General features: G+C 43.4%; 1 protein-coding gene across 5 annotated transcripts in view; it reads left to right on the plus strand.

The window, feature by feature from the left end:
• The window catches only part of KIF13A (kinesin family member 13A), a 185,840-nt gene that overhangs the window by 53,180 nt on the left and 109,270 nt on the right, over positions 1-23,390 (plus strand). For all 5 annotated transcript variants that reach the window (XM_040432694.1, XM_040432696.1, XM_040432695.1 and 2 more), the window contains exons 4-6: positions 6,618-6,630; positions 17,858-17,918; positions 23,244-23,336. In XM_040432694.1, the coding sequence (XP_040288628.1) occupies positions 6,618-6,630; positions 17,858-17,918; positions 23,244-23,336 (167 nt within the window). The remainder of the gene's footprint in view (positions 1-6,617; positions 6,631-17,857; positions 17,919-23,243; positions 23,337-23,390) is intronic.

Raw genomic sequence — 23,390 nt, forward strand, 5'->3', positions numbered from 1 at the left:
CCCTTGTACAATGACCTCTGCACAGGTCCACAGAGCATGCCTCTCTCATAGAAGTCAATGAGGTCCCCTCCAGACCCTTGAATAAATACAAGTCTGACAGATTCACATAGCTACAGCACGAAATGTGACTTATTCATCAACATAAAATCTCGAAGAAGATGATGCAAAATGACAATGCTATCAGAAACAATGGGGGTTGTAAGGCGAATGCAAGGAAAATAGGCCTCTACTACCTCCTGGTCCTCTGTAGACATGTAATCAGGAGGAGGTTTCTGTTGACCATAAGACACACCTAGATTTTAGAGGAGGAAAATAAGCAAAAAATATTTTTCATCACACCTCAAGTCAGAACCCCAATCTTCATCAGACCGCCAAATCAGACCTCCAATCTTCATCAGACCCCTAATCCTCATCAGACCTCAGATCAGACATAAAAGAACTAACCTCTCCTGCACCGGACTGCAACGCCACTTGGGAGATCAAGCACGCCTGACGTTGTACAGTGTCAGATCATAGTACACAATGTCCTGATGCTGTATGCAGTCAGGACTCACTACAATACCAGGGAGCAGTGAGTAAAGCCACACCAGGAGCACTATATTCACCCCTCCCCAGTCCTACTGTGTAGGCATGCCCTCCATTTATTGTAATGGACTTTTCAGAATCTTTCAAAAATAGCCGAGCGAGCTCTTCAAAAATAGAAGTGGTCATTAGAATCCGCTTCATAAGAAGCACTGCCATTTTCCACCTATTTTTGAAGAAACAAAGTGCGTCTTATTGAGCGAAAAATCTGGTACTTTCTGGTGCAGCTATATGCATCCATTCTAATCCTGCTGAGAGATGGCCTTTCTCTAGGACATGAACTTTGCATTTGTAATCAGTTGTGATTTAAATCTAGGTTCACAGTGAAAGGATGATCTTGCCATGCACAATTACTATCTTTAACGTCCCATTAATAGCAACTGGCTGCATCTGAATGGAGTACTCCACCTTGTAATACTTGCCCTGAGGATCAGTAAGTGAAACATCAATGGGGAGATAATTGTGACAAACTACAAACGTAGCAGATTGTGCGCACGGATGCTTTCAGCACGTGATAACAGCAGGTTACGGAGAATTAATTGATTGACATGAAAATGTCGTGTTATTTCTTTAAGAGCTTCGTCACACATGCTTTTTAGTTGTTAGTGCCTTTTTTATTTTGCACAGGTGTTTTTCTGGATTTTTGTTTTTTTGAAAACCCATATGGCAACTTGTGGATAAACAGTCAGTGATTTTTATTCAGCCGGACATAATGGTATATAGTAAATTCAGGCAACGTTTTTGGCTATATGTAGCCCTTCATCAGGCCTTGTGTATAAGCACAATCATGTGGACGCTGGCGCTGCGTCCACATGATTGTGCTTATACACAAAGCCTGATGAAGGGCTACATATAGCCCGAAACGTTGCCTGAATTTACTATATACAATTATGTCCGGCTAAATAAAAATCACTGACTATTTCACCTTCAATTTTGGAGTGCTGTCTAATTTTATACCTATATTGGAGCAAGTGTTCCTGAGGTGGAGCTGGGAACCAACCTAGGCGAGCACCCAGAGCAAGCCAGTAAATAGATGTGTGCTGTGATCATTTGTGGATAAACGCCACCAAAAAATGTCATACTTTGAAAAAGAATACTGTTGATCCCAAAAATGCTACAAAAATGTTGTGTATATAAACTTAAAAGGGTTTTCCTAGATTTAAATACTGATGACCTACCCAGGACCCCTGCTGATCAGCTGTTTTAGAAGACACCGGAGTGCCTGTGAGCTTCGCAGCCTTCTCCGTTGTCACCAAGCACAGCGCCATACATTGTATAGTGGCTGTGCATGGTATCGCAGCTCGGCTCTTTTCACTTCTATAGAGTTGAGCTATGCCCAGACCACGTGATTGATGAACGTGTTGTCACTTGGCCTACAGAAAGCAGCGAGAAGGCCTTGGCACCGCTGCCTTCTCGAACAGCTGATCGGTGGAAGTCCCTGGTGTCAGACCCCCACCGATCCGATGCTGATGACCTATCCAGAGAATAGGTCATTAGTGGGCAGCATCCGACCAAGGATAACATCTGCATGGAGTTTGTATGTTCTCCCCGTGTTTTGCGTAAGTTTCCTTCGGGTACTCTGGTTTCCTCCCACACTCCAAAGACATACTGATAGGGACCTTAGATTGTGAGCCCCATTGGGGACAGTTGGATGATAATGTCTGTAAAGCGCTGTGAAATATAGTAGCGCTATATAAGTGCATAAAATTAAAAATTTAAAAAATTAGTATTCAAGTCTTGGAAAACCTCTTTAACAATATTTTACTGTAGACTTTAACATAACCTGGCCACAGCCTTGTATAATCTAAAAACAGTTGCGCGCTGTTTGTTAACCCAGCCTCATTGCTTGTGCGTCGTGATGTGACAACCATAATGAATACATGTCACTCAACTGTGGCATCTTATATGGTCATCAGAAATTCTTACCACCTGTCAGAAAATGACAGGTACCTGTCGACGCAGAAAATGATGTTGGAGTGAGGGGGGAATATAACATCATTTGTTTTTTTAGGTAATTAGAGCGTTTGTCCAAGATTTTTAAGTATCTCAGACAACCCCTTTAATTGTGGTTAGTAAGATCCCCTTATGTTAAAAAGAACGATGTTAAATCTCCTATGTTAAAAAGTGGTGTTTTTTTTCACGCCAAACCCTAGAATTCATCCTAAACACAGAAAATATAATAGAAACATTTAAACTTCTCTTTTTTAGATCCACTTCTTATTAAGGCTTAAAACGATGCAAAATACTGACCAAATATTGAAGTGTGAATGATCCTAAACCCTCCTTATTTACTGCTGCACCTATGTATGATAACTCCTAGAAATGCCCAGATGTCCAGTTGTGACCCTGTCCAGGACCAGGAAGTTAAAAACATAAATACCAGTTAAGGCCACTTTCACATTAGTGTTGCTACAGTTTTTGTCTGGCCGCCTCTTGCCATGCTGCACCCGCATCTCCCGCCCATTCCCATTATAGATAATGGGTCTGGAGCGGACTTCTGGCAGCACACATGGGCTAGCGTTAGTACGGATCCGGCACGCCGTTCCCCTGCCGGACCCTGCTAATGCTAATGTGAAACAAGCCTAAACCATAAGCCATTGCTGAGGACAATCAGCCATGATTCCTCTCTGAGATGGTCCTGCACCATTGCCCAGTGGAGTCATCTCCTGCCTGTGTCTCTAGGTCTCGCCCAAACCTTTTTGAGCAATGCACGTAGAGCCATTGCAGTAATGAATCATTAGGGCGTCTGAAGGACTCCCTAATGTATAATTACAGCGAGAAAGGAATTTCCTCTTTTGTGTCCAGGGTTTTGTCTTCTGCTATTACTTTCTCCAGTCTTCTTCTCTGGGCTGGTAAATATGGAATATTTATAAACTAATAAACCTGAAGTGGTTTAAGCTGTGAGTGGAGAAAAGAGGAAACTTTTCACCACTCTTGTTGCCTACACAATGATCAGTTCTACACAGCACTACATCGTCACTGCTTCAAAAATCCACTTTTCTGGTGTTCATTGCCTCTTACGCTCATGTTCTTCCATGCTCCAACATCAAATGCAAACACTGGAAATGACCTTATGCAACTTCGGAGGCGGTCTGGCAGTCGCCCATGAACTTTAGAAATAGGTTTGTTGCAGTAAGTGCTTAGGATTTTTCCCAGTCCTGATTTCATTCCGGTGATAGCCAAGAGCTGTGGAAACATACAGTGGAAACAGGCGAGGGTATGGAATGAAATGCTTCTCACTATGGGAGACAACTATGAGCTGGGTATTACATACGCCTCCATATTGCCTTTCTCTTTACATCCTACATAAACCTAATGTAAACTGTAAGAAAATCATTGTCTGGCCTATTTGAAAGTCAAAAGAGAACATTGCACGGCTGTCTGATTTTCACATGTCATGGCCACCCCACCCAATGTTTTATTTAATTTGAAAGCCAATTAAGATCACAAGCTACAGGCAACTCTGATGTACTTGAAATACTGATCCATCCTGATGAGTCTTTTCTGGCAGGCATGCCGGGTTTGTGGGTTGTTGTTTTTTTGCAAGTGAATTAAACAAGTTAGGCGGAGGAGAAAGAGGAACATTAATAGTGAGACACACATATCTATGTCTATGTATACTCTCTAACATAAGAGATGTGTTGGGCTTGGCTTATAAACTGTCAGGAAGTTGCCTAGCCATTTTCTTGTTGTCCTGCTAATCAGCCAAGCCCTGGCTGATTGATCTATCAGTGAGTCTGGATTCTGGGCCAATCAGGTTCCTGTCTCTATGTCCAATTCTAGAGCTAGATGGGAGATTTAAGTCTAGTTGCTTGTTAGTGCCTGTGATTTTGTTCTAGCAGCCAAGTCCAACTGGGCATGAAGGGTCCTCTGGTGAATTACCAGAGGTAGCTTTAGATATAACTGGAGAGGTAAAGGAAGATTTAGCAGATTCCGAGTTTGCGCACCTCTGTTTCTTTATAGCCACTTTGTGACGGACCATGTGCCAACCACTGATACCTCCATTAAAGCCCAGTTGCCCACTTTCCAGTGTATGCCAGCTTGTAAAATTGCACATGGATGACCAGATGTGAACACGGAGCTTTTCAGTGTTAAGGCAGGATTGGCTGATAATCTAATGTGTATGTGGAGCTCCTAACTTTCTCCGGACAGATGATGTTGAGGATTAGAAGGATTAGATGCATTGAATTTTAAAGGGGTTGTCTCACCTGGAACTTTAGTGGCATATCGCTAAGAGGTGGGACCCGCATCTATCTCTAGAACAAAGCTCCCAAAGAGAACAAGAGCACACCATGCATGCACGGCCACCCTCCATTTCAATAGGGGTGCTGAAAATAGCTGAGTGCTGGCTTGCCTATATCCAGCTGTTCCATAGAAGTGAAAGGAGGGGAGGTCACACTTGCAAAGTGCGCTCTCTATTCATTTCTATGGGACTTCCGAAAACAGCCGAGAGTGCCCCATGTCTATGTTTGGCGCCCCCATAGAAATGAATGGAGGGCGGCTGTGTATGTGCGGTGTGCTCTCCCGAACTTTGGCCGCTCTGTTCTAAGCATAGGTGCGGGTCCCCGATATGCCACCAATGGCTATGGATCTAGAGATAGGTGTGCGTTCTAGTGATATGCCACCAATGTTCCAGGTGAGACAACCCCTGATTCCTGATCCTTTTGGTTCTTCTGGGAAATAAGCCAGATGTCTGGCAGTGGCTTTCTTCCCGTAGAAACCACATGAAGATGTATGGCTTTGTTATATTTCCTATATAATTTGAGTCTTAAATACTGAATATAACAATAATACAGATGGATGTCTAGATGTTTCCCAATGTATACTGCTAATGGTAGACTATCATGTATGCTACAGTATAGGCATACAGTGGCACAACTTACTCATAGGACTCTTTTGTAAAAAAAAAAAAAAAAAGTGTATGTCAAGTTCTGTTTTTTAAAGAGGTTTTCTGAGATTTTTAAACTCTGTCACATGGCCTAGGTGCAGCTCAATCACATTGAAGTGAATGGAGCTGAGCTGCGATAGCAAGGACATCTACTGTACAATGTACGGCACTGTGCTTGGTGAGCCAAGAGAAGGCCGCAGCGCCAATGCCTTCTCAAACAGCTGATCTGCAGGGGTTCTGGGTGTCAGACCCCCACCAGTCAGATACTGATGACTTATCATTTATCATTTAAAATCAATAAAAAAAATCCCAGAAAAAAACCTTTAAGTTTCTGCATGACACTACATGACACTATTTCAAATCAGGAATAAAAAATATATATATTGCACGCTGGTCTAGTGTGTGCCAAAAGCACACCCATACATACATCTGGTGAATGGGGCCCTATGGATACATTTTGGGGATTCTTACTGTATACAGTCCTATGGATATGGGAGCATTCCTACTGCATTCCCTGCAATGAGTTGACATAGTGTGCACAAACCCTTAGTAGCTGTTAGTTGACCAAATATGCATGTTATCTTTTTGTGAATGCGGAGCAGTTGCTAGACACTTCTTTCTGACACCACTTATTTCCGGACAACGTAATAGGGTTGTGAAATTAAAAGTCAACAATTCCAAGCCATCTTGGTTCTGGATGCAGATGTCGCCAGACTCCATTACCATTCGATTGTCATAAGATCCTAGAGAAATCACTGGGGTCTGCCAACAAAAATGTAATGTTGGTGGCTCCATACATTGTGGTGTATGACCATGTGAAAACCAAATGAATTTCCTTCATTATTTTAAGGTATCATTAGTCAGGCGAGGCAATTCTCGAGAGTGAAGTAGTCATTGCTTTCTAAGGTTTTATATTTGGTAGCTTTAAGTAGTTCTTCTGTTGCCTAGCTTTCTTGATGGTTGCTGCCGTGATATAACTGGCTCCTAAAGTTTGCAGTGTTTTCTGCATCCTGACTAGGATTATTCATGACTAAAGATCCTTTATTTAAACTCTGTACTAATTTTGCACTTTTTTTTTGTCTTTTTCTTTCTTGTTTCTGATGGACCATCCAATCTTCTTTTACTGTGGATTCGTTACTCTCTCTAGAAAATCACCAAAGGTAAGTTTTTTTTCCTATGGTTAATCTATTACATTTAAAGGGGTTGTTCAACATTACTTCAGACCTCACAGAGTGGCCGACACATGGTTGTGATCATACTTACCTGGTCTCTGCTGCTGGGTTCAGTCTCAGTCAGTCCATGGCTGTCTCTTGCATCTCCCTGGTGCACTGATATCAACATCCTGTAACTGTGAGGCTGGGTTCACACCTGAGCGTATTCGATAAGCGCTTTTTACAGGCGTTTTTATCGGGCGTTTTGAGGCGTATTTTTTGGGCATTTTTGTATTTTGGAAACGCGCGTAGTACGCGCGTTTGTGTGATTAATCCAATGAAAAACTGCCACAATACGTGCGACAATACGCTCCAAAGAAGCTCCTGTACTTCTTGGGGCGTAGGGCATTTTACAGCGCGTTCGTACGCGCTGTAAAACGCTCAGGTGAGAACCATGCCCATATGGAAACATTGGTTTTTGCGTGTTGAGCTTTTTACAGCGCGTGGGAACGCGCTGTAAAACGCTCTGGTGTGAACCCGGCCTGAGGCATGTGACCGCTGCAGCCAGTAGCTGGCCGGAGTGTTGACCTGCTCCTCTTGCATCCTGTAACCATTTGTTGTGATGCAAGGGAAGAAGGTTACCTCTGCAGGGATTCAATGGCAGCCATATTGGTTGTCACAAAGACTTCCTAGAACCGCTGCTAAACTTTGTGTCTGAGACCATACAGCTAGGGCTATACCATTAATGCAAGTCCTCTCAGACTATAGAAAGTACGGAGATGTCAAATTCATTGCCTCTGGCAACCAGGATCTCACACTGTTTCATGACGTTTGTGGAAACCATCATTTGCCACACCAGCGATGAGTAGTCTATAGTGACATCACTGTGGTGGACATTGGTTGACCAACTTGACCACTATTTTCACTTTATGTGATGCAGAGATGGGTCACTCACCTTTGCTTGTGATTCTGTAGACGCCTATTCTTTGGAATTGGAGAAGCCCTTAAATTTGGTCATCTGGTGACATATAGCCTTTAATAAAGCTGTGAGTCAAAGCATATTGTGGTCTCCTGCTACCTACTGTACCCCTTGCTGCTTTGACCAAGGGCTCAATGTACAGAACATTATAAACCTTGACATTTTAATGTGGCCATTTGATATAAATGTTTGGCACAAGACATTAAAGTCTACATTTCTATATGTATTATGCTGAGACCCACTGTGAAATATTTCTTCCATTAGAAAGTTGGTTTTCTTTCCTACGGGAAAATTACTGACGTAATAGACGTGGTTTGTGCTAGATATGTTTTGTCTGCTGTAAAGCCGTCGGTAGATGTAATGGTAATTATTAATGACCCCACCATGAAACATGATTGTAATAAATGTGAATTTCCTAAGCAATGGGTCTAGAGCTAAGGCTGTGTTCAAGCCCCATTTGGCTATACATTTGGTGCATGAGTAATAGGCCAAATATTAGCCCACCATATGAACCTGTATGTCATAGCTTAACCCCTAGACTCCCATTTCATAAAAATGTTTTCCATATGGGTTATCACTTTTTAGAACAGTTAAAAAGTTATGCCAACAGAAACCAGACAGACTTATGCCAAAAGGACACTCCTCTAATATATTTCCATCCTATTCATACACTATGGGGCAGATTTACCAATACCTGTGTTCATACGTCGGTCTTAGTATAAGATCTAGACGTAGGATGCAACAAATTTATCAAGAGTCTCACGCCTTTTAATAATGTTTCCGCATCTCAGGAGACCTTAGGAGTTGGTGTAGATTTTTCGTAAGTTTTCTGGTACAAAGAGACGTGTCTTCCCAGCTCTATCCTGATTTGGCCTTTGTCTATTGAGCTCAGTGCTCTTGGTTTTTACATACACTTTTTTGTGCCACTTTTCCCTCATAGACCTTTAAAGGGGTTGTGCACACACCTATTTTGTCCAACCTGCAAAGGGAAGATGATTTACCTGCTTCCCACGCCTTCTCTTCCAGGCCTGCGATGCTCCGGTGGGCTCCAGTGATGTCTACATCCAATTTGACATTGCTGCAGCCAATCACAGGCTGCATCAGTGTCCGGTTCCCCTTGCGTCATGACAAATGGTCACATGGTTACAAAGGGATCCGGTCGGTGATGTCAAACCAGATGTTGACATTGCTGGAGCCAAGCGGAGCATTGCAGGCTTGCAGAAGAAGGAGCTGGGAGCCAGTGCCTGGAAGCAGGTAAGTAATCCTCCCTTTGAAGGTCCAACAGAATAAGGAGGTTTGCAAAAAACCCTCCTCCATTTTTGCACAACCCCTTTAAAGTGTTTTATACTGATGACCTATTCTCAGGTCATCAGTATGTAAACAGTAGGTGTCCAGTACCCAGCACCCCTGTTAATCAGCTATTTGAAGAGGCCTCAACGCTTCAGTGAGCATCGTAGCTTACAAAGCACAGTGCCGTCCATTGGATAGCCGCCGTGCTTAGCATTGCAACTCAACCCCATTCACTTGCATGCGACTGTGCAACGCCTGGGCTATGTGCCCAGTAAACATGATGTCACCAGAGCGCCGCTGCTTCTCCAAAGAGCTGTTCAGCAGTAGTGCCAGCAGTTTGAAGCCCATCCATCAGATTCTGATTACCTATCTGGTCAGAAAACCCCTTTAAAGGTTTTCTGTCACCAGAATTAACCCTATTGAACTGTGATGTGCTAATGTCAGCAGACCCTAACTAGCCTATTCTTATGCTTATGGATGCGCCCCTTACTGCAAAATTGTAACTTTGATATGCAAATTAGCCTCTAGGAGCAGGGGGGGGGGGGGGGGGGTTGCTCCTAGAGGCTCCGTTCTCCCACCTCAAGTCACGACCTGCCGTCCTTGATTGACAGGGCTAGCGTTCGTCTCCTCCTGCCAGCCCTGTGTGCTGGATAAATCTTGCGCCTGCGCAGTGCCGTTTACCCAGCACACAGGGACGGCAGGAGGAGACGAACGTTGCCTGGCCCTGTCAATCAAGGACGGCAAGACGAGACATAAGGTGGGAGAACGGAGCCTCTAGGAGCAGGAGCATCCATGAGCATAGGAATAGGGTCTGCTGACATTAGCACATCGCTAATGTCAGCCAGTTTAATAGGGTTAATTCTGGTGACAGAAACCCTTTAACAGGAAAATACAGAACAAAAATACCTACAATTTAGAAAAATAGAAGCAGATACATCGTAAATGTATGAAACGCTTATAGGACTCTGAATGCTTGTACCATGAAATCAGGACAGAGGTCGGTGAAAACCTCACCTGCATGTGTTTGATAAGGGCGTACTTTTGTATCCAGAGGTCAGTGAAGATCAGCCAGAGAAGAAGAACGCGTTGCTGGTGTGTACAGCACACACATCACTTAAATCCTCCTGGAATTTCGTGGGATGAGTCAAATTCTTTTCGGCAGCTCCTTCTTCATCAGGCAAAATGGCAAAGACCACAGAGATTATTTTCTCCTCTAAGAGAGCAAATATTTGTGACCTAAAAGGATTCACTGCCCTTGTATAGTCCATGCAAAATTCCACATATTATCCAGCACCCAAGTACTAAATAGGTGTTAGAGTCTTGTCTACTTAGATTTACAGTACCACAAGACCTGGGCAATTTAACTGGCGCAATCTTTTTCAGAGCAAACAAGTTATTGCAAATGGGGCAAGCACGTGGTCCGTATTTCTAAAGATGTTTTTGCATGTCTGAGTTCCCCACCAAATCCTAGAATGGAGAGGCTATAGTGTTTTTCTCCCTTTACATATCATTACTCCCGATCCACCTTTGTACACAGTCCTGCTGGCGGTGCCAGTGGTCAGACTGCATCAGTCTATTAGTGATTTGAGATGATATGCCATTGCTTACTGTGATGGGAATTCCCATGTAGGTTTAGCTAATTTTTTATGTATGTCCGACATGCACATTTTTACAGTGAGGCATGCATCAGACATATACTATTTTTCTGACTATATGTGGAAAAGAGGTTGAGCATGTAGACAAAGCGCCTAGACTAGAGTTTTAAATGAATAATGGATCCGTACATATCAAAAAGTATACAGTGTATACTCAAGAAAAATGTAAATGTAAAAGTTTTTACCAATTTTTCAGTGTATGCGCCCTCTGTATGCAAAAAAATTAGATAAAAAATTAAGCCTTAGATGTAAATTAAGAAGAAATATATGGCCAGGTCATGTTATGGTAAGATTAAAGGGGTCTTCCCGGCTCTTGATATTGAAGACCTATCCTTAGGATAGGTCATCAATATCTGATCGGTGGTGTCTGACAGCCCGCACCCCCACTGATCAGCTGTGGCCTCCAGTGCCGCAACTATCACTTTAAATAGAACTAGAAGCACAGGTCCTTTCAAAGTTCAGCGGCCATTTGCTTCACTGGGACCTGAGCTGTAGTAACCCACTACGGCCACTACAGTTTAAACTGAGCTGTGCTTCCTGTTGCATTCAAAGCGCTCGTTCCGGCGCCAGAGACTGTAAGGGCTGTTTCACACGAGCGAGTCCATTTCGGGAATCACGCTCCGTGTGCGAGTGTGATCCTCCGTTCTGGACTTGCAGGAGCGCACGGCATTATCATGATTTATAATGCTATGTGTCTCTGCATGGCCTTTTTTCCACAGAATCATAGTGGCATAAAGCTGTCGGTATGATTCTGTAGAAATAAGGTCAAGCAGAGACACATAGCATTATAAATCATAATGCCGTGCGCTCCTGCAAGTCTAGAGCAGAGGATCACACTCTCACATGGAACGTGATTCCCGCAATGGACTCGCTCATGTGAAACAGCCCTAAGGAACAGATGATTGGTTGGGGTGCGGGGTATTGTACCCCCACTCATTGGAAATTGATGACCTATCCTGAGGATAGGTCATTAGTATCAGGAACTTGGAAACACCTTTAAAAGTTTTTTTTATGTTTAGTAGTGTGTAATTTTTTTTCATCAATTACCTTCTTTTTTTTTTTGGATTATATACTAGTCCTTTACATATTACAACTATCACAACTATCAAGCGCTATAGACTATAAACTAAATTCTGCTTTATTGATCTACATGTCCAGACAGGTTAATGGAGGGCTAAGTATTCTAAGACACAAGCACTATACATATTGAGGGAATGAATGGACTCTAAGCTGTTGTGCTTGGAATGCTCTCAGCTATGGCACTCACATGCTCCTTCTTTTTATAGATTGGCTCAACAGAAGGCAATTAACCAGGAGTTTCCTAAGCAGCCCCTGGTCGCTTATTTCTCAACTCCCGCTTGCTTTTGCACTATTTTATAATCCGTCTATTGTGACCCATATTTCTGCCTTTAGATTAAGTTGGCAAACAGGAGTATAAAATTCTCAGTGTCCTCTGAGGCCAGACCAACCAAGGCATTGCTGAGTGTTTAAAGGGGTTGTCCCACGAAAAATATTTTAGTTTTCAAACCAACTCCTCGATCTGAACACTTTTGTTATTGCATGTAATTAAAAATTTAGCATAGCCACTGAGTTATTCAATAAAATGTATCTGCATAGCATCACCTGTTTGTTTTTTTACTTATTTCTTCGACCTGCTCACTGAGAAGGCCGCACATGCTCAGTTCCATCCTTCAACTGCCTCCTGAGTTGTGATAGGGAGAGCATGGACACGCCCCCTGAGCTGCAGCTGAAAAGACCCTCCCTTTCAGCTGTCAGCTTGATATAAATCTAGCAGAGCAATGAATGGGGAGATCTCTGGATCCATGTGAGGTACAGAGCTGGTTCTAGCTTTGATAGAAATAAATAATCATGTACTACATGATCACTGATTTTCATTTTTTACATTAGTCATGGGATAACCCCTATACTTAATGAATTTGACCATTCCCTATCTATGGCTCAATCTTCCTGGATATCATGGATTCCAAAATTTCAGGGGACACAATGCTATATATTTTTTCAGTAGTGGGTTCCCTTGAGGATTGTCAGAGATTACCCGTGGTTATCTGCTACCTTCAGTTAAGAAATCAGACTGATGATCCACAACTTGTATTTTACAATTGCTACTGTATGTTAAGGCCCCTTTACACAGGCCGAGAATCCGCCAGATAATCACTAATGATCATTCATAGGTATGCTCATTAGCGATTATCTGGCGGTGTAAAGGTGCATCCGATTACACAATGAATGAGCGAAATGCTTGGTCATCGGATAAGATGCTCATTTGTGTAGGCACCTAAATGGTCATTTGCCGGCAGCAGATCGTGCCGTATAAAGAGCCTCTCCTGCCGGCAAACAAAGAGTCTGTATGGGGACGAGCGATGGCATTAGTGATCACAGTAATTTATTTCTGTGTGATGTTCAAATGATGTCTGCATTTATAAAGCAAATGATGCTACTTCTGGTCTCCATAACCAGGGAGTCTAGTGTCCTAATAGACCATTGTGGTTATCCACAATAATGAAAATAGGGGCGTGGGAAGGAACAAGGAGCAGGCTCAGTTGGGAGTAAGTGTTCTTGAGAAGGCTCCCCCCTTAGGCCTCTTTCACACGGGCGTTGCGGAAAAATGTGCGGGTGCGTTGCGGGAACACCCGCGATTTTTCCGCGCGAGTGCAAAACATTGTAATGCGTTTTGCACTCGCGTGAGAAAAATCACGCATGTTTGGTACCCAAACCCGAACTTCTTCACAGAAGTCCGGGCTTGGGATCGGTGTTCTGTAGATTGTATTATTTCCCCTTATAACATGGTTATAAGGGAAAATAATAGCATTCTGAATACAGAATGCTTAGTAAAACCGCGCTGGAGGGGTTAAAAAAATAAATAAAATCATTTAACTCACCTTAGTCCAATTGATCGCGGCCTGGCATCTCCTTCTGTCCCCTTTACTGAATAGGACCTGTGGTGAGCATTAATTATAGGTAAAGGACCTTTGATGACGTCACTCCGGTCATCACATGGTACGTCACATGATCTTTTACCATGGTGATTCACCATGGTAAAAGATCATGTGACGTACCATGTGATGACCGGAGTGACATCAAAGGTCCTTGACCTATAATTAATGCTCACCACAGGTCCTATTCAGTAAAGGGGACAGAAAGAGATGCCGACATCGCGATCAAGTGGATTAAGGTGAGTTAAATGATTTTTTTAACCCCTCCAGCGCTGTTTTACTATGCATTCTGTATTCAGAATGCTATTATTTTACCTTATAACCATGTTATAAGGGAAAATAATAATGATCGGGTCTCCATCCCGATCGTCTCCTAGCAACCATGCGTGAAAATCGCACCGCATCCGCACTTGCTTGCGGATGCTTGCGATTTTCACGCAACCCCATTCATTTCTATGGGGCCTGCGTTACGTGAAAAACGCACAAAGAGGAGCATGCTGCAATTTTCACACAACGCACAAGTGATGCGTGAAAATCACCGCTCATGTGAACAGCCCCATAGAAATGAATGGGTCAGGATTCCGTGCGGATGCAATGCGTTCACCTCCCGCAACGCATCCGCGTGGAAAACTCGCACACATGCCCAGTTCCATCCTTCAACTGCCACCAGCTGTATCTACTGTTAAAAGGTGTGACAGTTAGAGAAAGAGAGCTTCAGCAGAAAGGGCATGCCTTCTGAGCTTTCATAGAGAGAGGAGAAAGTTACCGTAACTCTTCCTGAGATAGGACATACCCATTAAGCTGGATCCATGTGAGGTACAAGGCTAGTTCTAGATTTGTTAGAAAGAGATTGTTGTGCTATATGATGTCGGATTTTCATTTTTTACATCAGTCATGGCATGACGCCTTTAAACAGAGTGCCTGAGTTTCTCAGCCTCAATGGACTAATATGTGTCATCAGGACAGGCCCTAGGCTTTGTGGGACACTTGTCTGTAGTTCCAGGGTTTAAAGGGGTCTGGGAGTCTCCCCAGAATTCCACCATGGTCATGCTATTACAATAACCAGGCCTTCTGAGACTGTGATAGATGGAAGCAGACCTATAGAAAGATGATCTCTGGTGACCTCCGTTCTTGTGCCTTGTTAGAGCTACTCATCTACTGGCTCAGCGAGCGGCCAGTTCTTGAACAATCAATGTCTCATGTCATATTATGAGATTTTTTCATAAGGGACTGCTCATTCAGTAAAAGACCGAAATGTTAATCAAAAGCTCTTTGGAAAATGTCCAGATATTCGCCGTAACGTACTCTGGCGGTCCCAAATGTCATTGCTTTCTATGGGGATTCAGTTTCAGATGTGTGACTTTGTAGTTCTTTGTGAAATACTCCTCTAGCTTTATAAGTGAAACCAGAGAGAAAAGCTAGTCTTAGCTCATTTTTACATATTTTACACATATTTATTGCAACAAGCCAGCATGTTTTTTTTTTAAAGAGCTTGTCCATGTTTTTAAACCTTATGTCTTTGAGCTAACTTCTTCAGATTGTAGGAATTTCTGTTCTGCTTTTGTCTTGCTTTCCCTGACCCCTAAATTAGGTTGCAACCGCAAGGGGCCCTTGGGGGGATGTATTAAATGTTTTTCAGGGACCCAGTGGTTCTACTGTAGGAGAAAGTTTGAAATATCCTTAAAACTCCTGAGTTGCGTGGATTGGTCTCTCAGAAACCAAGTCACAAGATGTGCCTCGACTGAAAATCCAGCTTGCTCCAGCATCATGTCCTTCAGGGCCAGACCTTTTCCTTTGCCAAGCGTAGATGCAGAATGGAGAGGAATTATTCTGGCCCTGTCCACAGAAGAAGTGGCTTCTCGCCCATAGCCCATAGCTTCTTGTCCATTACTTGAAACCTGGTAAAGGACATGATAGACATCCGTAGAAACTAGATTTTGAGAAGAGGAGCGTCACATGACCAGGTTCCCAGAAGGCTGATTCACACAACTTCAGAATGGTAGGTATATCACAAGCTTTCTCCTACAGGCGTGTACTATATAGATGAGGTGGCCAGTAGGTCCTGGAAAAAACCTCTTTAAGATTGGGATTTCTTATTATTTTTTTTTTTTATAGGAAAGCTTGTTGGCATATGATGCACAAGAATTATTAAAGGGAATCTGCCAGATGTTTTGACCATGCTAAGCTGTTGACAAATTTAGGTAGGGGCTGGGGAAAGCAACACAAACATAACTTATGTGGCGCTTTTCTCAAAGGAGTAGTGCGAATATGAACTTTTATTCATCCAAATTCTCTGCATTGAGCTGCATTAAAGCCCCCCTTTGCTCAGAGTGACAGCTGAAATAGTCTCCTGTAACCCAGTGCAGATATGAGGAGCTGTGAAGCAGCTCAATGCAGAGAACACTTCACAGTAAAGCTCCAACCTGGGTTTGCAGTTTCATAATTTGACAGAATAAAACTTCATATTCGCACTACTCCTGATGAGAAAAGCTCCACAAATGGCATTTATCATATAGACAAAGTTAAGACCAGGCACTTGCTAATGTATTCTAATTGTCCATATTGCCTCCTTTCCTGGCTTGATAAACTCCTTGTATCCAGGGTTTACGACCACCCTGCATTTCAGCAGCGGTGGCCATGCTTGCACATTTTAGGAAAAGACGTCTACCTCTCTGGAGGCTGGGACTTTAGGAGTGTGCATAGACTGGTGCTTTTTCCTATTAGTTGATTGCAGAGTGGTCATAACCCTCTTACCAGTTTTGGCAGATCCTTCATGTGCCATATAATGATTTAGGCCTCTTTCACACTTGCGTTGTCCGGATCCGGCGTGTACTCCACTTGCCGGAATTACACGCCAGATCCGGAAAAACGCAAGTGAACTGAAAGCATTTGAAGACGGATCCGTCTTCAAAATGCGTTCAGTGTTACTATGGCAGCCAGGACAATATTAAAGTCCTGGTTGCCATAGTAGTAGTGGGGAGCGGGGGAGCAGTATACTTACAGTCCGTGCGGCTCCCGGGGCGCTCCAGAATGACGTCAGAGCGCCCCATGCGCATGGATGACGTGCCATGTGATCATGTCATCTATGCGCCTGGGGCGCCCTGACGTCACTCTGGAACGCCCGGGGAGCCGCACGGACGGTAAGTATACTGCTCCCCCGCTCCCCACTACACTTTACCATGGCAAACAGGACTTTAGCGTCCCGGCAGCCATGGTAACCATTCAGAAAAAGCTAAACGTCGGATCCGGCAATGCACCAAAACGACCTTTAGCTTAAGGCCGGATCCGGATCAATGCCTTTCAATGGGCATTAATTCCGGATCCGGCCTTGCGGCAAGTGTTCAGGATTTTTGGCCGGAGCAAAAAGCGCAGCATGCTGCGGTATTTTCTCCGGCCAAAAAACGTACCGGTCCGGAACTGAAGACATCCTGATGCATCCTGAACGGATTTCTCTCCATTCAGAATGCATTAGGATAAAACTGATCAGGATTCTTCCGGCATAGAGCCCCGACGACGGAACTCTATGCCGGAAGAAAAGAACGCAGGTGTGAAAGAGCCCTTATGGTGTAATATGCACAATTTTTCCCACCCACTCCCTACCTATTTTTACAAAAGTGCTGAGGGAGGCTGAAGAGGGGGGAAAAATTGCAATTTTTGGGGCAAAATGGGATTTCTTCAGCTTAACAGGATACATTTCCCCAATAAATTCATTACTTGTTGGCTCTTGCGAATAAAATTTGTAATTTTAGGTGAAAATAGTTTACGATCATTGTTTAGTGATCATCACTTCAGTAATCGCAAAAAGGGAATATTTGCTTTGTGAATTACATTTTGCTACATACAGAAAGATAACATTTGTAAACTACTTCCACACTTTGCTGTTAATTGTGTTCCCGGGTGCTTTATCGCTGATTTATCAGGTCCATTCCAGTCCGCATTTGAACCACCTGACCCACATTCTGTCTTTCCAAATCCTACTACATCGGCCATGTGGACCAGATGCTTTATGTGATTCCCATGGGCTAGGATAGAGAGACTGACATCTGCTCCACACAGCTGATGCTGTAGGATTTAGAGAGTCAAAGCATGGGTCACGTGGTTGTAAATGATGTCTGTTGCTGCCAAAGGTGTACTTTGATGCATTCTGAGACTAAACTAAGTGGCATTGAAATCAATGGGATTCTTTTTGACACCTTTCTCAATTTATTTTGGTAGAGAAAGGCTATAGCACCTTGTTTCTTACCAATTTGAACTGCTGAAATGCTCATCCATTGGAATCAAATCTGTCCGTTTTATGTAGCACAGCCAACTGCACTAGCAAATACTCGCCTTACATTGTCATTTTCTCATCTTTCTAGGTATTTGCATTCGATTACTGCTTCTGGTCGATGGATGAGAAAAACACTGAAAAATATGCAGGTATAACCCCCCCTATTTCCTGATGACATCAATGTCACACAGAATAAAACTATTATTGGATTATATGGAAATAATAGAAACATAATAGATTTAAAATATGCAGATAACTCAAATGTAATACGATGAAAGCAAACTCTGCATACCTGTATGTATTTTCATTGAATTATCTGTTTTCGATTCTGCTATGGGTATATAACATTGCAATGATATGCACACCTTAAGGCTGCATTCACAAGTCTGTGGTGTGTTGCGGACCCGCAAATTGCGGGTCCGCAACACACCAGCCCGGCACCCCCGTAGAAATGCCTATTCTTGTCCGCAAGCTGCGGACAAGAATAGGACATGCTCTATCTTTTTGCGGAGCTGCGGACCCAAAATCGGGGCCGCGCTCCGCAATTGCGGCTGCAGACAGCACACGGTGTGCTGTCCGCATCCATTCCGTCCCCATAGAGAATGAATGGGTCCGCACCCATTCCGCAAAATTGCGGAAAGGATGCGGACCCATTTTGCGGACGTGTGAATGGAGCCTAAAGGGGTTATCCAAGCCTGGAAATGCACCCCCTCATATGATAACATCTTCCCCTCACAGCAACAATGAACTGATAATGGATTATCTGTCTGTGAAGGAGGTTTTATTATGTACCCTGACTGCTACAGAAGGACAGTATTTTGTACTTAATGTTCAGTCGTATAGCACTGCCAAAATGTAAAAAGGACAGGAAAACATTAAAAAAAAAAGTTTTCTATGAATATTGAGTTCCAAAAAATACCCCTTTCTGGTAGAAATGGCCTTTAAAAATGGTCTGCTGTATGCTGGAATTTTTTTAGGACATTACTCTGCCCCTTTTTAATAGCCCTCACCCTGTTTCCTGGGTGCTCGACCCCCTTTTTTACAGTTCCACACCCCGCTCTATGCTTGTTTGGCCTCCGGAGTTGCCAGCCCTGTATATATATAAAGTACCTGGAATAGTGCTTTCTGGGAGAAACCAGCCCTCCAATGCTATTCCTGGGAGATTTGCCACCTTCTCCAGAAGGTCTTCCCCTTTTCCGGAAGCCTCCTGGACATTCGAGGAGAGTTGGCAAGTATGTTCGTATCCAAGTGCAACCATGTAATGGTCCCTAATATTTCCGCTGTTACCACTACTCCCTTTCAGAAGCGCCATTTGTGTGGGCTGGTCAGGTAGGCTGTCGTTGACAGTAGGACAATCTGGGTCTCTACTGTGGAGCTTGTTACAGTTAACACCAAAGGGGACATTTATCAAGACTGGTGTAAAGTAGAACTGGCTTAGTTGCCCATAGCAGCCAATCAGATTCCACCTTTCATCGTTCACAGCTCCTTTGTAAAATGTAAGGTGGAATCTAATTGGTTGCTATGGACAACTAAGCCAGTTCTCCTTTGCACCAGTTTTGTTGATTCTCCCCCAAAGTGTTCATAAAAGTTTCCGCTGTTCTGAAGCCATTTACTAGTTATTTGCTATATACCTGAAGGGTTAATGGCCATATATTTGGTGCAGGTGCACCCACCATACTTCCTCTAGCAGGGCATCATAAAAAAAATGCAGCAACATAAGCAGCATCATAAAAACATGGGCAATAAACAGAAGCAATTGTGGTAAAAACACATATTGTTTGCTGTGTTTTACGATTACAAAATCGACGTATGAACCGACCCATACACTGATAGGTAAACTTGTGTATAACCAAAGACATCTGCCTGTATAGCCATGGGCCCTGAAAGCTCAGCTTGGGGGATATAATGGGTCACATTTATCAAAACTGTCTAAAAGAAAAATTGGCCTTGTTGGCCATATCAACCAGTCAGAGATCAGCTTTCATTTCTTAAACTGCTGTGGAAAAATGAAAGCTGACTTCTGATTGGAAGGACAATTGTTTTCGGTCAGTTTTGGTAAATGAGGCCCAGTGCATTTGTATGGAAATAATCAAATTAAACAAGTAACAAAATGGACAGATTTATGAAACTGATGCCCATAGCAACCAATCACAGGCCAGCTTTCATTTCTTAGGAGCCCTGTAAGAAATGAAAGCGGTGCTGTGATTGGTTGTGGTGGGCAGCAGATCGTTTTTCCTTTTAGACAGTTTTATTCCCCCCATTCTCAGTGTAGCCGATTGGCAGGTGTATAAGCTACAGCTGGGTAAAAAGACAAGAATATGAAATGGTACTCAGCAGTTTCTTATTGTATTTCTCAAGTCCTTGAGGCTGTCTACAAGATGAACAGTATCGAGATAATCTTTTTTTCCTGGCGGTTGCAGTCCTCGCTCTGAACGGAGATCTATAAAACCATTAATGAGCGTGTGCGGTATTTCTGGTCAGGCAGTGGTTGGGCCTTTGGTCTCATACTAGAAATAAGTCATCCTCACGTTTCTATCTTGGTTCATGAAGAAGGAGTTCTAATAAGCTCTGTCCATATAAATCACTAGGCATGTTTTATACTGGGAGTACTTGTCCGGTATATTTATTAGTTATGTGTCACTATTAGACCTTGACCGTGAGTTTGGAAATGTTCCTAAGTTATATATTGGAGTATACGAGCAGGACATCTATCTCAGGATGGAGCAGTAGAAGTAAGAGCAGGCCTACACGACTGCTCTCCATCTGTATAAATACTGTAGATTGGCAGCAGGCCTCGCCGGTCTCTGGTTTTTATTAGACAATTACTAAAAGTCCTGCCGTCTCTGAGAAAAGTATGAGAACAGTCATTGTGGCTGACTAAGTACTTTTTATCTTCATTTCATGGTGGCTCAGTGGTTAGCACTGGTGCCTTGCCCTGGGGTCCTAGGTTCGAATCCAACCAAGGACAACATCTGCATGGAGTTTGTATGTTCTTCCCGTGTTTGCGTGGGTTTCCTCCCACACTCCAAAGACATACTGATAGGGAACTTAGATTGTCAACCCCATTGGGGACCGCTTGATGATGATGTCTGTAAAGCGCAGCGGAATATAGTAGCGCTATATAAGTTCATAAAATAAATTAAATAAAATGTAGTGAATGAGGAAAGAGGAGAAAGCTGCTGCCAGACATCTGCGTTGGTCCCATGTTCATATGTGCCCGCGTTGCTGCTAAAAAGTATGTTTTAGCATATGCAAATGAGCCACTAGGAGCAACGGGGGCGTTGCTGTTACTCCTAGAGGCTCGTTCTCTCTGCAACTGCCGCGCATTCTCCACTTTGATTGTCAGGGCCAGGCAGTGAAAATGTCATCAGGCCTGGACCTGTCAATCAAAGTACAGAAGGTGCAGCAGTTGCAGAGAGAACGAGCCTCTAGGTGTAATAGCAACACCCCGTTGCTCCTAGAGGCTCATTTGCATATATTAAAGGGAACCTGTCATCAACTTTATGCTGACCTGACTGAGGGCAGTATAAAATAGTGACAGAAATGCTGATTTCAGCTGTGTGTCACTCATGAGCTAAAAGTAAGTGGTTGCCAAGAACCAGCATCATAATCATTGCAGCCCAGGCCTTGCAAAGAGAAATCTACCTGAGAAGAGTCAAAGTTATTCATAATGTCCTGCTCTCTCACCCATCTGCTGACGATTGGCAGTTCTCTCCTAGAGAGAAAGGGAGAAAACTAGGTAGAAGTCTGTCAGTCATCTGCAGGTGGGCAGGAGAGCAGGGATCCATGAATAACCATGACTCTTCTCAGGTGGCCGGGACTCTTTTCCAGGCCCAGTCTGCAAGGATTGTGATGTTGGTTCTCGGCAACCAGTTACTTTTAACTTATAAATCACAGACCACTGAAATCAACTCACCTGTCTCTACTTTATTCTGCTGTTAGTATGGGCAGCATAAAGTTGATGACAGGTTCCCTTTAAAACTTCATTTTTCTCAGTAATGCGGGCACATATGAACATGGGACCAACACAGATGCCTTCAGCTACTAATTGCACAATCCACAGGTCAATCAGTTTCATAGGTACAAATCTACTGACAGATGCCCTTTAAAGGGGTTGTCTCATCTCAGACAATGGGAGCATATCGCTAGGATATGCCCCCATTGTCTTATAGGTGCGTAGAACGGTGGGACCCGCACCTACATCGGGAACGGAGCCCCACAAGGTGTTGCCTGGAGGACTCCGGTCCAGCCACCACCAAACGCTCTGCCCTTAGAAATGAATGGGAGCGCACAGCACATGACCGGCCACCGCTCCCATTCACTTTTATGGACCTGATGGAAATAACCGGGCCAGCGCTTGGCTATTTTCGGGGTCCCATAAAAAATGAATAGCACAGTGCGCTCTCCACCACTTCCGGGGCTCCGTTGTCGATGTAGGTGCGGGTCCCAGTGGGGGAACCCACACCTATAAGACAATGGGGGCATATCCTAGCAATATGTCCCCATCGTCTGTGTTGAGACAACCCCTTTAAGGGAGTATAATTCCAGACATTGGATAGAAGATGGGCAGACTCAATACAGAAGTGCAGAATAGGCTCGTACATGAACATACATAAGGAGCACTGTATTACTGCTCCATATAACTCCTAGATTGTATAGCGTCATAATAGTTACATGAGGCATAATTCAGAATTTTTGCGCTTACACGACAGCATGTTTTTTTATATCTCCGAGCTAATAACAGAGGTTTCTTCATAATCATCTGAAATAAATTATCTTTGTGAAACTCAGTTTTGGGACATATGTGAGCGCATCTTACACACCAACAATTTAGAACTTCTCACGTTTTTCCTGATGAGATCTAATAGGAATCCAGTGGTCAAGACTCGGCGAAAGGTTCCAGAAAGCTCCACCGATGGGGCAAGTTTATTTTTAGTGGCATATCTCCTAGGGGGAACAAAGGAGCGGTACAATTCAATACGCCCTACTCTTCTTTACCCTGCCATCTGCTGATCCTATATTTCTGTAAATTATCAATAAATCCTAATCTTCTGTTCATGAGAAGATGGCTTCTCTGTGTAGCAGTTGTCCCCTATAAATGACAATTAATTAGCTGATATACGGTATGTGTGATCGGGGTAGATGCTAATGAATTCTGTAGGTCACAGCAGAAAGTCCCATACCTGGTAGAGTCGAGTATCAGTTTACTGCCCTCTCAGCACTCCGTGCGGCCGTGCACTGCCAGTCTGGCTGTATAATGTATGCCAGTCACTCTTTCAGTTCAGCTGTCGGAAGAGGAGAGGAAGTAATGACACTCGCTGATTGACTGCCATTGGCAAATGTACAAGAAGACTAAAGCTCTGTTGTCCCTTATCCTTTTTTTTTTTTCTTAGTCTTTCAAAGCACCAGAACTGAGTATCAGTAATGAAAAGAGTCATTTGTGCAAATCATCATTTTCCTGTATTATTTTGCAGGTCAGGAAGTGGTTTTTAAGTGCCTTGGGGAGGGAATTCTTGATAATGCCTTTCAGGGATACAACGCATGCATTTTTGCATACGGGCAAACAGGTATGAGAGTGAATGTAAATGTATGTTTGATTTGGTGACTTAAGGCCTGTAAAG

This window comes from Bufo bufo, chromosome 5 (assembly GCF_905171765.1).
Source record: "Bufo bufo chromosome 5, aBufBuf1.1, whole genome shotgun sequence".
In the NCBI taxonomy this organism is placed as follows: Eukaryota; Metazoa; Chordata; class Amphibia; order Anura; family Bufonidae; genus Bufo; species Bufo bufo.